The sequence below is a fragment of the Bufo gargarizans genome, chromosome 6 (genome assembly GCF_014858855.1).
Source record: "Bufo gargarizans isolate SCDJY-AF-19 chromosome 6, ASM1485885v1, whole genome shotgun sequence".
In the NCBI taxonomy this organism is placed as follows: domain Eukaryota; kingdom Metazoa; phylum Chordata; class Amphibia; order Anura; family Bufonidae; genus Bufo; species Bufo gargarizans.
This window is the reverse complement of record NC_058085.1, coordinates 55,694,239-55,711,898: the sequence shown is the minus strand read 5'-3', so window position 1 is coordinate 55,711,898 and position 17,660 is coordinate 55,694,239. Positions and strand designations below refer to the sequence as shown.

The following is a 17,660-nucleotide window of genomic DNA, read 5'->3' as shown; positions in this document are numbered from 1 at the left end:
GTAGTTTCGGATGATATTTGTCATTCTGTTGATGGATTATTTGGGAAAATTGACTCTCTGATCGGCTAGTTTATTCTACAATGTTGCTGGTGGAATCGAGTGTACAAATGATCCCACAGGCGACTGATCGGCCACAACGCCGATCACTAACTCCAAGTGTATGGCCAGCTTTAGGATAATGGATGTCTCGCAGCAGTTGGACCTTGACTGATCATACTTTTATGGCATACCTAGATTGTAAAGCCCCTTTAACAAAGAACGTAGAAGCATTAAACTGAATGCAGGTAACGATGAGTCCTGGGATTTGAGTCTTTTCATTTCAAGTCACATGCCATCAAAAAGACAATAGGAGACAATAAGTCGAACGCCAGTTTTTTTTTGTTTTTTTTACAAAATGTTATTAGAAGTACACCCATTGATATTAAACTGTGCCACTTTATAGAAACAGCTTGTACATTCGCCATACTGTTTTTATCCTCCAGTACATTGGCCGGAACGTATCGTGACTCGACAAGGTGTTTATATACTCACAAGTTAATACCAGACTGAGAACATTAAATACAGATTTCTTGTAACCAGGACATCGAACAAGAAAACCAGACATTATCCCCATGCAATAGAAAGAACTGATGGCCAGTGAATATTAATGCACCATGACACAGGTAGACCACCCTCCTTCTCTCCCGGTAAAGTTTAACTGCAGGTGGTGAACCCGTCCATATATCATCCAAAGGAATCCTACTGCTGTGTCATATACACAGTGACAGGTATCGCATATTCATGCGGAGGGGGTCACACAAGTCTAGACCCACCACTTCGCACTGGAAGTATAGAAGAAGTCACCCTTCTCTCGAGTGATTCGCTGTGTCACCCATCCCCCTCCCACCCCATGCTCCGTACATTCACAAAACACTAAACCACGGAAAACATCTGCAGGTCTCCGTCCACCCCACGTTCCGCTTTGGTGGGGTAATCACGTCTTTGGAAAGAGATGGTATGAGTTTGGTCCAGCTTCCAGTCTATCGGTGCTCAGAAAACTGTACATTTCTTGCCAGGTCGCTTCACAGGGGGAGGACAGAGGACAGCGCGGATAGCTTCGTCGAACACAGTCTTCAGACCACGCTGGGTGAGGGCCGAGCACTCCAAGTACTTGACGGAACCTTACACACAGAATAATCATAGTCACCAACTGGTTACCAGTTGTGCAACCCAAATCTAGATGACTTGGGACACATCATTTCAAGAGCACCTAGAAGTCCCACCCATAATGAAAACCCCATAGCTATAGTTCTGTTCTGTAATTCTATTTAGCCATTTTTTTAAGGTGGCCAAACACATTAGATTACTTGGGGCTTCCCAACTCTACATCAACAGTAGATGTCAGGGAAAGAAGGATTGGGCTGTTGGGCTTCAACGTGTCCAATTCTTTTTTCTTAACAGATAGAAGCGGATACCAGAGGTTCCTGAATTATCCTTTCCCCCTCTTGCGACTGAAACACATGTATGCTGTCACGGTCCCTCAAGTGACTGATGTCAGGAAATCAAGGAGATTGTCTGAGCGTGGAGGAATCTAACTGCCTCCTTGATTTCTCTTGTTTCAGTGTTGATGGGGTTAATGACCACTTCCCCTTTTCTCAGCTGTTGCTCAGTGGTCATCACTTCTACCCTTTATAGTCTGACCCCACCCTTCTGACTATGCGGTAGATAGCTTCATTTGGGTTTGGCTAAGCTGGTGTGAGGTCGTCTCTGTTGTTCCTGTTCTTCTATCTCTACAGAAGTTAAGTGTAGCGTTTGTTTGTACTTGTTGTATTCCCTATTGTTGTATCTGGGCCTAAGATAGAGACTTCAATTCGTCCATCTGAGGAGGAATGGGTTGTCTTTGGTCCTAAACCTATTCCAGGGCCTTATAGGGAAATCAGGGCCTAGGTATACTGCATATTAATATTCCTACTTTCAAGGTCTATTCATATTGATAGGTAGTCAAGGCCCGGATTAGGGTTGTCTAGGAGGTGACCTGTTTCTACCCTAGTTTCCAGTTACTGTTCCCCTTCCCTCCTGTGTTCAGTGTGGAGTTTCCCCCCCACACTGATCGTGACATATGCTCAGCCAACTGCATACGGGGGCAGCAAGGGAATCAGGCATGTGAACATGAGTTAGGTCTTGATCAGCATGTATAAGCCCACTTACCAACTTTACAGCAAACTCTTCCCTACACTATTGGGTCCATCACAACACGGTAGCCTCAAGTAGGAGGGCGACCCAACAGCTGAATTGAACCCCCTGTCTTTGGTTTACTTGTCCTGTAGTGATAGCGTCAGTCATGTACTCCCATGTGAATTACAATGATTGGCTTCAGTGGTCACATGTATGTAACCTCTAGTGGGGAACAATGGAGTGCCGATGCTGGAACCGCAGAGTGTTTAACAGGTGAATAATGATTTATTTTTTATTTTTTTACTTTGGATCATTTTTTTAACTCCCAGAAGAGCCTTTAAGGAGGACCTACCATGGGAATATAAAAATTCCCAAAATATAAATAATTTTATGTAAATGATCTGACTACACAGGAGTCGGATTGGAACTTCGGGGGGGGGGCTCCCATCATGCATGGCAGCATACTATGTAAAGCTGTGGTATCATGGTTATAATAAACAGGCCCACAGCCTCCATCCCAACCCAATATGCCACACTTCAAGTCCAGGAAGCTGAGCTATGGAATGCCGTTTGACAGGGCCGCACTCTAGACATATGTAAAGAAATAACATCTCTGCAGAGTTATGGAGTAAAATAAATAAAAAATTGAACCTATGTGACTGTTTACCACCAGCTCTTCACTGTGAGAGGGGGAAGTGATATGGTAAGATAAAGTGAAGAATGCATCCTACACCAGGTTTTATCCTCCTCCCTCTGGGATACATTTATCTTACCTATTTCTCGAGCCATGGCTAGACCCTGGGGATATGTGATCGGAGATAGCCTTTTGTCCCTCAGCCTTTCAATGGTGTCTTTGTCATCCCTCAGATCCAGTTTGGTACCCACCAGAATGATGGGGGTGTTAGGACAATGGTGCCGTACTTCTGGATACCACTGGAAATAAACGTACAGTTATGTGTGATTAAGGTTGTTTATGCATGTCAGAGATTTGCGTAAAACTTGATTCTGGCCCTTTCACAGAGGAAACAGCTTTGTACCTCTTATGACATCTCCCCTTTGTGCAGGATTTTTTGGATGCCCTACAACATGAACCCAAAGACTGTTCCCAGCCTACCGTCCCATTTGGTAATTTATGGACAATTTGCTGGCCGTCCAGGAAGCCTGGCACCTTATGAACTGTTTTAAAGGGGTTGTCCTGGCTACAGATATTGATGGTCTATCTTCAGGATACGTAATCAATATCAGATCTGTTGGGGTCCGACACTCGGCACCCCCACTGGTCAGCTGTTTCAGGCATCCGTAGAGTGGGAAATTATACTGTGAGGGGAGCACTGCTCTGTAGATGGTATAGTGACTGTGATGGGGTAATGGAGCAGTGCAGAATGCTGGCACCGGAAATTACACTACTGCTTCCACTCCATACACTGTCTAGTTTCCGGCGCCAAATCTGCCCAACACACCTGACTGGTGAGGTGCTGGCAGTCAGACCCCCACCAGTCTGATATTGGTGACATATCCTGAGAATAAATGAAGAGAGGTAGTCATCAATATCTGTAGCCAGGAGAACCCCTTTAACCACTCGCCGTCACGGTAACGCCGATAGGCGTCCGGACGGCAGCGCTGTCAGGTCTCAGTGACGCCTATTGGCGTCATCTCGTGAGACCTGAGATTTCCTGTGAACGTGCGCTCACAGGATTGCGCAGTATAGAAGTTTAACTACAGCCTGCCAGCAGCGATCATTGGCTGGCAGACTGTAGATTTTTTAAATAACCAATCAAATAGGTATGTCAGATTCTATTTTGTAAATAGCGTCTGATATACCTGCTACCTGCTCCTTTGGTGGTCCCTTTTGCTTGGATCAACCACCAGAGGACACAGGCAGCTCTGTAAGTAGCACCAATCACCACTACACTACACCCCCCCCCCGTCACTTATTAACCCCTGATCACCCCATATAGACTCCCTGATGACCCCCCCCTGTAAGGGTCCCTTATCACCGCCAGTTAGTTAGCTACTTGTTAGGTAGTTAGTGCCCAGCCCACCGCACCGCAGTCACTGATTAGCGTCATCGCTGTCGCTAATCAGCACTAGTACTATATAGTATCTGTAAGTGATCAAGACTGATCGCAATCAGATCTATACAGTACATTAGGGTCACCTTAGGCTCTACAAAAACGCAGTGTTCGCCCAATCAGGCCTGATCTTGTGCCCACACTTGAGTTCAGTCCGCCCCACCGCAGTGACAGAAATGTTTTTTTTTCTGCAAAAACACCATAAAATCGCTGCAGCGCTATAAAGATCACTTTTGAGGGGCATGGCGAGTTCACAGAAGATTTTATTTATTTTTTTGGCACAAGTTAGCGGAAATAGATTTATTTTGTTTGTTTCTTCTTACAAAGTCTCATATTCCACTAACTTGTGACCAAAAATAAAATCTTACATGAACTCACCATACCCCTCACGAAATCCAAATGCGTAAAAATGCCCTGTGAAATCCTAAAGGTACTCATTGGAATTTGGACCCTTTTATGCACCTAGGCTGCAAAAAAGTGTCACACGTGGTATCGCCATACTCAGAAGAAGTAGGGCAATGTGTTTTGGGGTGTATTTTTACATATACCCATGCTGTGTGTGAGAAATCTCTTTGTAAATGACAACTTTTTTAATTTTTTTATACAAAGTTGTCAATTTACAGAGATATTTTTCTCACCCAGCATGGATCTATGTAAAAATACACCCCAAAACACATTGCCCTACTTCTCTTGAGTATGGCGATACCACACGTGTGACACTTTTTTGCAGCCTAGGTGCGTAAAGGGGCCGAAAGTCCAACGAGTACCTTTAAGCCCCTTTCACACGGACGAGTATTCCGCGCGGATGCGATGCGTGAGTTGAACGCGTTGCACCCACACTGAATACCGACCCATTCATTTCTATGGGGCTGTTCACATGAGCAGTGATTTTCACACATCACTTATGCGTTGCGTGAAAATCGCAGCATGCTCTATTTTGTGCGTTTTTCACGTAACGCAGGCCCCATAGAAATGAATGGGATTGCGCGAAAATCGCAAGCAAGTGCGGATGTGGTGCGATTTTCACGCACGGTTGCTAGGAGACGATCGGGATGGAGACCCGATCATTATTATTTTCAGAAAATAATAGCATTCTGAATAGAGAATGCATAGTCAAATAGCGCTGGAGGGGTTAAAAAAATGAAAAATAATTTAACTCGCCTTAGTCCACTTGTTCGCGTAGCCCGGCATCTCCTTCTGTCTCCTTTGCTGAACAGAACCTGGGGTGAGCATTAATTACATGAACAGGACCCGTGATGACGTCACTCCGGTCATCACATGATCCATCACCATGGTGATGGATCGCGGGCGTTTTGTCGCGCGTTGCCGTACATAGACTTTCGGGAACGCGCGACAATGGGCGTTCGCTTGTCTCTGTATGCGCGATTGTATACAGAGCGCTCCTTTCAGAATGCTCAGGTGTGAACCCAGGGTCAAACATCAGATCGGCCGGGGTCCCAGATGTCAGACTCCCCCAGATCAGATACTGATGACCTATCCTATCAGTTAAAAGATATCGGAAAACTCCTTTAAGATGTGGTCTGAAATCCCTCTCCTTCCCTCTGTTGGTTGTATTTTCAGAAAAATCTTATATTTGCCGCTTATTACCTTCGCTCTGACGTTCTCAAACGAAGCCGGACTGACAAGGGAGAAGCATATCAGGAAGACATCCTGCAGGAGACAAGAGTGACGACGTGAGACATACACGGGATGATATGAGCGGCTCTAGTTCTGCATTACAGCTGGATTTATGGTTTACTTGTTCTTTAGTTCACTGTGAGAACTGAGTTAAAGGGGGGCTCTTCCTATACCAACCCACCAATATACGCTGTAAGTGCTGGCGGACCCTGCGTATTCATGTATTACATAGGCGGCCATTTATCTGAACAGCCAGCATGTAGTGCCTTTCCTGCGGCGTCATAAGGGAGCGAAAGGGCAGCGGGTGCAGTGATGGGTCCAGGTTCTGTCACCCTGCCGATCAGCTATGGTTGTCGAGTGAAGCCACGTCTAGGATTACACATCCCGCTGCACTTTAACCCTTTCGCTCCCTTATTATGCTGAGGCCATGGCACTACGACATGAGTGCATTATTCAGCTGGCCCCCCGCTCTTACGACCACTATAGGATACTGATGCCTCCCTCTCTCTCCCCATCATCCCCGACCCAATGCGATCCATACTTACCAAGACTGTGGTTGGTAAAATACAACCAAGTATACCCCGAGTACGTCCCCAAATTGGGCAGGACCACCCATTTATGGACAATTCCTGCAAACTCAGGACTGTTGGCAACTATGTATGGCGCTCCGTCGTTGCTAGGGGAACTTGGGCATAACAACAGCCTCCAAGTCTGCCAGGTACAGGCCTTAGGCCCCTTTCACACGACCGAGTTTTCTGCGTGGGTACAATGCGTGACGTGAACCCATAGCACCCGCACTGAATCCTGACCCATTCATTTCAATGGGGCTGTGTAGATGAGCGTTGTTTTTCACGCATCAGTTCTGAGTTGCGTGAAAATCGCAGCATGTTCTATATTCAGCGTTTTTCACGTAGCCCTGGCCCCATAGAAGTTAATGGGGCTGCGTGAAAAACGCATTGCATCCGCAAGCAAGTGCGATGCGTTTTTCAATGATGGTTGCTAAGAGATGTTGTTTGTAAACCTTCAGTTTTTTATCACACGCGTGAAAAACGCATCAAAGCGCATTGCACCCGTGCGGAAAAAAATGAACAACTGAACGCAATCGCAGACAAAACTGACTGAACTTGCTTGCAAAATAGTGCGAGTTTCACTGAACGCACCCTGAACACATCCGGACCTAATCCGTCACGCTCGTGTGAAAGAGGCCTAAGGCCCCTTTCCCCCAGAGCGAGTTTTCTGCGCGGGTGCAATGCGTGACGTGAACGCATAGCACCCGCACTGAATCCTGACCCATTCATTTCAATGTGTCTGTGTACATAAGCGTTTTTTTCACGCATCAGTTCTGCGTTGCGTGAAAAACGCAGCATGTTCTATAGGCATCATGCACACAGATGTTGTTTTGGTCCGCATCCGAGCCGCAGTTTTGGCGGCTCAGATGCGGACCCATTCACTTCAATGGGGCAGCAAAAGATGCTGACAGCACTCCGTGTGCTGTCCGTATCCGCTGCTCCGTTCCGTGGTCCACCCAAAAAATATATAACCTGTCCTAATCTTGTCAGCGCTTTGCGGACAAGAATAGGCAGTTATATTAAAGGCTGTCCGTGCCATTCCGTAAATTGCGGAAAGCACACGGACGCTATCCGTGTTATGCGGATCCACAATTTGCGGACCGCAAAACACACAATGGTCGTGTGCATGAGGCCTTATTCTGTGTTTTTCACGCAGCCCTGGCTACATAGAAGAGATGTTGTTTGTAAACCTTCAGTTTTTTTATCACACGCGTGAAAAACGCATCAAAACGCATTGCACCCGCACGTAAAAAACACTGAACACAATCGCAGACAAAATTGACTGAACTTGCTTGCAAAATGGTGCGAGATTCACCGAACACACCCTGAATGCATCCGGAGCCAATCCGTCCCGCTCGTGTGAAAGAGGCCTAAGGGCTCATGCTCACTGCTGTTGTCCCGCCGCGCCCATATTGCAGCCTGCAAACAGCTTCACTTGAACCCGTTCATGTGGGGTCCTGCCTACTCATACGGCGGCCCTACGGTCGGTGACAATGCATTGCAGACTGCAATTTGTGGTCCGCAGCACGGGTCCGGCCGACACACGTTCATGTGCATAAGTCCTAAAAGACAAGTATTGTACACTGTTTAATTTGGGCGATTGGAGGACTGCATGTCCAAGTTCCCTATTGGGACATAATACATTTTTTTAAAAGCGTTTAGAAAATGTGAAAAAAAATATAATTCAAGCAAATGTTTTGATTATTCCCATCTTGGGTCCACCTCTGGGACCTGCACCTATCCTTAGAACGGAGCCCGCAAAGTGCTGGAGGGCTCACCGTGCATGCGCAGCCGCCCTCCATTCATTCCTATGGGAGCGCCGAAAATAGCCAAGCGGTGGCTTGGCTTTTTTCATAAGCCCTATAGAAGTTAATGGACTAATGGCCGCACTTACGCGGTGTGCCCTCCTGCACTTTGTGGGCTCCGTTCTAAGGATAGGTGCGGGTCCCAGAGGTGGGACCCCCAATATCCAAGATGGGACAACCCCTTTAAACCTTGGGGCAGATCTATATCTCTGTCTAAACAGAAACTGTGGTTGTTGCCCATAGCAACCAATCAGAGTGCTGTTTTCATTTACCAAGAGAAGAAAAAGAAATGAAAGCTGACCTGTGATTGGTTGCTATGGGCAACAAAGACAGATTCTCCTTTACTCAGTGTCAAGAACCTCCGCTCACTCACCGTTTGAGGGTAGGACAATGGCCGGAGTCTGTCATAATCTTCCTGACCGGCCGTGTCCCAAAGACCAAGATTGACTGGTTTTCCATCAACCATCACATTGGCAGAGTAATTATCGAACCTGTGTGAAGAACATTGTAATAAATGATAATGGAGGGGCATGCAGAGGCCCTATGTGAAGCACGGTGTGTGTGATGGCCGCATTTCCTGGACCGACCGCAGCCCAGCTGACTCAACTCACTGCATTAGACGCCCATAAGTGGGTGTTTTCTAGGCGGGAGCAACATGGATGCAATGTATTTTTTGCAGACCACAACGTTACTTACCAACGTTTAGGTTGGAAAAAATCAGGAAATTGAAAACCCAGCTCCCTGGTAACGCCGAACTCTGACCGGAAGTGCCAATTTATGGGTGGGGTTATCATTAGCACTGCCCATTTTCGGCACGGGACAGCCCGAATTTGCAACTATGCATGATCAGGCTGGAGCTCACAGCATGAAAGGTCATATAATGCAGTGAGTTCGGGTCAGCCAGGCCGCGGACGGTCCCGGAAATGCAATCATAACATTGGGGGAGATTTATCAAAACTGGTGTCAAGTAAAACTGGCTTAGTTGCCCATAGCAACCAACCAGATTCCACCTTTCATTTTCCAAATGAGCACTGAAAAATGAAAGGTAGAATCTGATTGGTTGCTTTGGCAACTAAGCCAGTTTTCCTTTACACCAGTTTTGATAAACTTGCGGAAAACACATCCGTGTTTTTCAGATCCGCAATTTGTGGACCGCAAAAAAACTGCGTGGTCGTGTGCATGAGCCCTAACATAGATCATTTAGTGACATTTCTTAAAAAAGACTTAGGCCTCCGGCACACGAACGTGTGCGCTCCGTGGCGAGATTGAGGACCGCATTTGCGGATCCGCAATAAACGGGCACCGTTCCGTGTGCGTTCCACATCACGGATGCGGATCCATTCACTTCAATAGGTCTGCAAATCCGGAGATGAGGAATGGTACGGAATGGAAGCACAGAACGGAACCCTACGGGAGCACTACGGGGTGCTTCCGTGGGGTTTCGACCCGTACATCCATTCCGCAAAAAGATAGAACATGTCCTATCTTTTTGCGGAATGGCAGGATCGCGGACCCATTAAAGTGAATGGGTCCGCAATCCGCTGCCCCACAGACTGTGTTCGTGCATTGCGGCCCACGACCACGGGGCGCACACATTCGTGTGCAGGAGGCCTTAGGGCCAGATTTATCATAGACTGGCGGTGTACACCCGTCTACGACAACCAGGGGCACTGCTGGATGGGGGCGTATGCCTCGTCATAAATTAGGCACGGATTCTGGCAATCCATTCTGGAAAACTGGCATAAACGATGTTAATTGTGATGGGGTTGCTGGCCACACCCTCTTTTTGGGGAAAGTGGCAAGGCTGGTGAAGAAACACCACTTGCGCAAAAATTATTGCGCAAGTAGTGTTTAAAACGTTGCAAAACATGCCCTAAATTGTTTATGCAAAGGAGGGCTTCAGTGCACTAAGGGGTGCAGGGCTTAGCCCCTCGGTGCACCTCAGCTTTCCAGTGCTTGCATCTTCTTTCTTGAGCATGCCAAGCAGCATGCCTTGTGTAGTGGTGTTGATCCTGCTGACGGGTTTTCTTTAAATGAGTTTTCCCTTCACCCCAGGGTCCGCACCCAGCTGATTACAGCAGGGGAAGCCATGTACGAGAGCCGCTTGTTCTGACTCATAGAAGGAGTTTGAGGGAGGTGGGGGGGGGGGGGGGGGGGGCTCTTCCCTTTATGATCTCTATACAACCCAAAAGTTCATATGGACATGAGAAGACCCCAGGGCAGCTCTACAGAGTGAGGGCTCCTTTAAAGTAGCACTCCCACACAAAAAAAAAAAAAAATTGAAAAGTCCATGATGTAAACTGTAGTGAAGGTAATCTTTTTACAAGTGACTGTATTTGTGAGTTATAACCTCCCTTCTGATCCTCAGCTGTGTCATGTGACCAGCACTCTGGCCTCCAACTGACACAGGACAGGAAGTCAGTTTCTTCTCTATTTATTCCTTTGAGACTTGCCACACTGTTAGACGTGCGCCATGTCTGCCAGATGGGCGTGACATGGGCGGGGGCGTGTTGGGAGCTGTTCATTTACTCACCTTTACACCTAGAAACAGGTGCAAATGTTTGCTAAAAACAATGCCAGCCCCTGGCACGGACTGCCACAGATGCGCCTAATTTATGAGGAGGTGCACGTCTTGTCATAAATTAGATGTATCGAATAGCAGCGCAGAGGGGGAACTAAGACCACCGTAAAAAGCCGTTCTTCATAAATGTGCCATCACATGACACAGCTGAGGATTGGAAGGGAGGTTATAACTAACAAATACAGTCACTGGTCAGAGAATACATTTTTTTTGTGGGAGTGCTACTTTAACTACATGTAGCTCCTTATATCTCCTGGTTGAAGTAAAGGGGAGATCCACATGTAGAATAACATCCATGTGTTTAGGTTTGAGTGGAATTAGGCTTTAACCCCTCACACCATGTTTCTGGTCCTCGAACACGGCAATGTCTGACTACTCACACGGTCGGGATGTATTCACCAGGGAAGGCATTGGTCGTGTAGCTAATCAGGAGACAGGTTTTCCCCACGGCTCTGAGGAGAAGACACAAGCGTCAGCGTTCACACAAACGACGTCATAATATATTGAGGCTTCCTATCCGTTTTGTGGTCTGTGTGCCGTCCATATTTTTTTTGCAGACCCATTGTCTTCAATGGGCCCGTGGTCCCCATTTTGCAGACATACTCTATCTTGTTGCAGAACGGACGGACGGATACAGAAGGCACACAGATGATCTGCAAAAAATGCAGTTGCACAAATGACCACATACGTATATTGCGGATCTGCGATTCGCTGACCGCAAAACGAATACGGTTGTGTGCATGAGGCCTTATTTACATATAAAATAAATGGCCTAAAATTAATTTAGGGGGAGATTTATCAAACTGTAGAACTGGCTTAGTTACCCATAGCAACCAATCAGATTCTACCTTTAATTTTTTAACAGCTGCTTTGGAAAATGAAAGGTGGAACCTGATTGGTTGCTATGGGCAACTAAGCCAGTTCTACTTTACACCAGTTTGATAACTCTCCCCCTTAATATTCGGTATCTGCCGCCATGTTGCCTGCCCTGTTGACTGAGGGATGACTGTCACAGCCCAGGGATGAGGGATCGGGCCTCCTCAGCAATGAACCGGGAGGATGGCAGACATGTCATAGGGTGATTAGAGAAGCAGGGCCTTCTTACCAGGGAGTGGGCGTCAAAACAGCCTGGGGATTGGGCGTGGATAATGGACGGGTGAGAGGCTACTATAGAAGGGGTGGGCTGTGGGACTGTAGACTGAGGAGGACACCATGCTTTGATAGCACATTTATGATTTGTTTAATTGCAGGGGTTCCAATCTCTGGATCCAACTACAACATATCCCATTGCTCGGTCATAAACCCCTTTAACCCTTTGGATACCAGAGGTTTTTTCATTTTTTCATTTTTCTTCCCTGTCTTCACAGAGCCATAACTTTTAGATTTTCCCATTCACATAGCCGTATGAGGGCTTTTTATTTATTTTTTTGTGGGTCAAGTTGTACTTTCTAATGCCACCATTTAATACCATTTCATACAATGTAGTGGGAAGCGGGGAAAAAAAAATCCAAATGGGCTGAATTCCACCACAGTTTTACGGGTTTTGCCCCTACAGGGTTTCCTATGCGGCAAAAATGACCCGTGCCCTTCGTTCTCTGGGTCAGTACTAGTAAAACGATACCATATGGGTGTAGGTTGCATGTTCGCTGTATGCAAATGAGCTTCTAGGAAAGGGGGTGTTTCGGTTGCACCTAGGGGCTCTGCTCTCGTCGCGCCCTCTCCACTTTGATTGACAGGGCTAGGCAGTGAAAACGTCATCACACCTGACCCTGTCAGTCAAAGCGGAGAGGTCGCGGCGGCTGCAGAGAGAGCAGAGCCCGTAGGCCAGACTCACACATGGAGTTTACCACAGGTTCCGACCTCCGTATTGTAATGGGAGAGACCTAAGAATGCCACATACAGGGCGACTCCCCCTCCCTTGTACTGGACTAGAATATGTTGCACAGATCCGCCCGAAAAAACGACATCATGTGTGAACGCAGCCTTGGGAAGTTACAATGACTCACAGTATATTTTATCAGTTTAATCCTTTCACTAAAGGTGCATATGTCGGCCAACATTCAACATTATAATCTATGGTCATCTGTAAAATTGAGGATGGACATACATGATCATGTGTTATAATGTACATATATGAACACGTGTGTTATAATGTAGATGAACATGTGTTATTCTAGAATGTGTGTTATAATGTACCAGCATGTAATCATATATAATCAGTATATAATCATACTGTATAATATACTGTACAATGACATACCGTATAATATACTGTACAATGACTCATCATGTAATATACTGTACTATGACTTATATAAGATACTATATCATATACTATATACTGTACAATGACTCATCATGTAATATACTGTACTATGACTTATATAAGATACTATATCATATACTATATACTGTACAATGACTCATCATGTAATATACTGTACTATGACTTATATAAGATACTATATCATATACTATATACTGTACAATGACTCATCATGTAATATACTGTACTATGACTTATATAAGATACTATATCATATACTATATACTGTACAATGACTCATCATGTAATATACTGTACTATGACTTATATAATATACTGTACAATGACTCATCATGTAATATACTGTACTATGACTTATATAAGATTCTATATCATATACTATATACTGTACAATGACTCATCATGTAATATACTGTACTATGACTTATATAAGATACTATATCATATACTATATACTGTACAATGACTCATCATGTAATATACTGTACTATGACTTATATAATATACTGTACAATGACTCATCATGTAATATACTGTACTATGACTTATATAATATACTGTACAATGACTCATCATGTAATATACTGTACAATGACATCATGTAATATACTGTACAATGACTTATCATATAATAAAATCCTGTATAATGACCTATAATAATATCTTGTACAATGACATACTATATAATACACCATATAAATTCCTGTATAATGACTTATTATATAATAATATCCTGTATAATGACCTATCTTATAATTATATACTGTATAATATACTGTACAAGGACATACCATATAATATACTGTATAATATATTGTACACAGGCTCTGACTGGCCCACAGAGGTGCAGATGAATCCCCGGTGGGCCCCTGGTCTCCCACCCCCCTGCACAAGTGGCACATAACACAGTAGACTTAGGCTACTTTCACACTAGCGGCAGGACGGATCCGACAGGCTGTTCACCCTGTCGGATCCATCCTGCCACTATTTCGCCGTGCCGCCTTGACTATTATGGAAATGGGGCGGAGCTCCAGGCGCAGCATGGCAGTGCATGGTGAGAGGCCACCGGACTAAAAAGTCGGACATGCAGTACTTTTAGTCCGGCGACCTCTCGCCGTGCACTGCCATGCTGCGCCTGGAGCTCCGCCCCGTCCCCATTATAGTCAAGGCGGCACGGCGAAATAGCGGCAGGACGGATCCGACAGGGTGAACAGCCTGTCGGATCCGTCCTGCCGCTAGTGTGAAAGTAGCCTTACTGCACTATATACATACTTACTATGTACAGCACTATAACCGGACTATGTTCATATAGAAAACGTGATAGATTATTATAGAAACTCCCCAGTTTATTATTATAGCCCCGATCCGGGCGGAGAAGACTTCTAGGTATAGAGGAAAGCCACCAGTGTCCTCTTCTCCCCAGGACCTACCTTCAGTCGCTGCACGGACCCCCATATTCAATCATCTGGTAGCATCTTGCTGCTGTGTGAGCAGGTAATATATGAATGGGCCCCCACAATACATTTTACCGGTGGGCCCTAGGCACCGCAGTCCGACACTGACATACCATGTACCCTGCCAGTACAGCCGGTGTACACCCAGGTGAGCGCCCCTCTGCATGTAGTGATGTAATGGGGGCACACGGGGTGTGAAGACATCTGCGCCGGCTATACGGACGGGGCACCCGGTGCACATACATGACCCGTACAGTATTGTGGGTGCAGCCAGGGTGATGACACCCGGGGGCTCCGCCTCTGCATCACCACACACCCGGCGGGTGTATACACACAGCACGGCGCCTCTATAACCACTCACCCATCTCCCACTACCACGCATTTGATGGCCTGCATCTCACGGGTGAATGTGATCCGGCTGAAGGCAAAACACCGGAGATACCGGGAGCTGGGAAGCCTGGAGGAGCCGAAGGGATGAGAACTGACACATCCGAACGTCGACGGAAATGGCCGAACGTCGTCAATCCGAATGCTTTCGGAAACAGTCGAGGCGAAGACCGTACCCGTCAGGGAGACGGAAACAGCCGAGCGTCAGCCCAAGGACAGCAGGATACAGACGAAACAGTGGAGCGATGAAATGACTACGGTGGCGAAAATAGCCGAGTGTCATTCCGAACGGCGGCGGAAATAGACGAGACGTGGTGGACCATAGAAATGAATAGAGACGGAAATAGCCGAGTGTCAGGCCGAGGACAGCAGAATGCAGACAAGACTGTGAAGCGATGAAATGACTACGGTGGCGAAAATAGCCGAGTGTCAGTCCGAATGGTGGCGGAAATAGCCGAGATGTGGACTATAGAAATGAATAGAGACGGAAATAGCCGAGTGTCAGTCCGAGGACAGCAGAATGCAGACAAGACAGTGGAGCGATGAAATGACTACGGTGGCGAAAATAGCCGAGTGTCAGTCCGAATGGTGGCGGAAATAGACGAGACGTGGACTATAGAAATGAATAGAGACGGAAATAGCCGAGTGTCAGGCCGAGGACAGTGAAGCGATGAAATGACTAAGGTGGCGAAAATAGCCGAGTGTCAGGCCGAGGACAGTGGAGCGATGAAATGACTACGGTGGCGAAAATAGCCGAGTGTCAGTCCGAATGGTGGCGGAAATAGACGAGACGTGGACTATAGAAATGAATAGAGACGGAAATAGCCGAGTGTCAGGCCGAGGACAGTGAAGCGATGAAATGACTAAGGTGGCGAAAATAGCCGAGTGTCAGTCCAAATGGTGGCGGAAATAGACGAGAATACTGAAAATATCTGAAAAATATTAAATTATTTTTTCCGTGTTTATAGATTTATAAAGGCTACCATATTGCTTGGTGACATTACCACAGGTTGCGCCATATAGTAATTTTATATTCTGTGACTTATTAAAAAAGCATTGCGCCTGTGCCATCGGTAAATGTATGTATGTCGCCATATGGCTGCAACATGATGACTATGGGGTACAACAGCTCAACACCGACCCCCCCCCCCCCAAAAAAAATAGCAAGAAAGAGATGGCAAGCTGCTCAATCATGGCTGAGGACCAAAATTAGAGGGTCACTAACTATAAAAAAAAAAGTATATGTCAGAGACATATCTAAACTTTAGATCGGTGGGGGTCTGAGTGCTGAGACCCCCCACAATTAGGGTTGTATTCTTTTTTAACAAAAAATACCAGTCATGGTTAAAAAGGGGTTTGGTTTTGGGGTCCTAGCTTCACACAAAGTATGATTTGCCATGCAATGTCTACAGGGCTGATGGAAACAGCTGAGCACGAGGCCAGCGATCGGCGATTTATCACCTAATCTATGAACAGGTGATAAATGTCCATTGTGGTACAACCCCTTTAAAAGGATCACAAAAACATGGCCACCTTTCTTCAAGAAACAGCAGCATCACCCCTGTCCATAGGCAAAGCCTGTCCAGCAGGGAAGGGAGAGGCGGAGTGGACATGGCCAGGTCCCTCAGTTCCTTTACACATGTACAATTAAAGGGGCCGACCTGTTTCAGACATTGATGGCACATCGCTAGGATATGCCATCAGTGTTAGATAGGTGCAGGTCCCACCTCTTAGAATCTCTAGAACGGAGTACTCAAAGTGAAGTGGAGTGCACCGCACATGCGCAGCCGCCCTCTGTTCACCGCTATGGAAGGTCTGAAAATAAATGAGCGTTGGCTCGGCTATTTCTGGCAGTCCCTTAGTGGCGAATGGAGTGGTGTCACGCATGCGCCGTGCACTCCCCTTCACTTCAGGGGGCCTTGTTCTGGAGATAGGAGTGGGTCCTGCACTTATCTGACTTTGCTGGCATATCCGAGCAATATGCCCTCAATGTCTGAGATGGGAATAGTGGGAGAAAAAGAAAAAAATGTGCAAAAAGAGGTTATAGCATCTGATAAATATTAGGGGTGGTGCCCGTAATATATGAGATGTCGAGATGGCGGGCGCCAGGGGGTGGAAGATCAGAGAACTATATTAGATGGATCTAATATCTTCCCCCCTCCCGCGTCTGATCAAAATTCTTTTTTATTAGGTAGACAGCACGGCACATAACGTGTTTCGGGGGTTTAAAGACACCCCCTTCTTCAGGAGTAATACAATATAAAATATAAACAGCAATATAATATAAAGAAATATCGATACCGGGATCTGACATTTATCGATACTAGGCTGCCATGCTGCACAGAATTAGCATCACAGAACATGAGCGCGCTGCTGTCAGTGCGCTCATGTTCCCTCAGCGGCACAGGAGAGAAGGAGTCACTCTCTCCCTCCCCCTGTGCCGCTGCTGCTGCCAATAAGAAGAGAGAGACGGCGGGCACACTGCGCCACCAATGAAGGTAGAGGACCTTTCATGGGTCCAAACATTGTAAACTAACTATCAGGACATGTAGGGCGGCGCCCAGCGATGTCCCTGCACTTACTATTATTACTGGGCGCTGCTCCGGTCGCCCGCTGTGGCCCCCCGGTATATTCTCCCGCTCGGAGCAATGGGGAGGAGACTGCATCTGAATCACAGCGCAGAGCGTCACAGCCAGGGAGAAGGTATTTATTT

General features: G+C 46.4%; 1 protein-coding gene across 1 annotated transcript; it reads right to left on the bottom strand.

The window, feature by feature from the left end:
- Window positions 1–295: 295 nt before the first annotated feature.
- RAC3 (Rac family small GTPase 3) lies at window positions 296–15,074 on the bottom strand. Its single transcript, XM_044296832.1, has 6 exons — window positions 14,922–15,074; window positions 11,200–11,271; window positions 8,612–8,729; window positions 5,835–5,897; window positions 2,928–3,087; window positions 296–1,160 (listed from the first exon to the last, which is right to left on the bottom strand). Exons 1-6 carry the CDS (start codon window positions 14,954–14,956, stop codon window positions 1,030–1,032), a joined length of 579 nt encoding a protein of 192 aa, XP_044152767.1. The 5' UTR covers window positions 14,957–15,074; the 3' UTR covers window positions 296–1,029.
- Between the last annotated feature and the right edge of the window lie 2,586 nt (window positions 15,075–17,660).

Excerpts from the sequence above, each read along its gene's own strand:
- RAC3 (XM_044296832.1), bottom strand. The coding sequence starts at position 14,956 with ATGCAGGCCATCAAATGCGTGGTAGTGGGAGATGG. Across the intron at positions 11,272-14,921 it reads TGCGTGGTAGTGGGAGATGG|AGCCGTGGGGAAAACCTGTC; the intron begins GTGAGTGGTTAT and ends TCTTCTCCTCAG. Across the intron at positions 3,088-5,834 it reads TTGAGAACGTCAGAGCGAAG|TGGTATCCAGAAGTACGGCA; the intron begins GTAATAAGCGGC and ends GTTTATTTCCAG.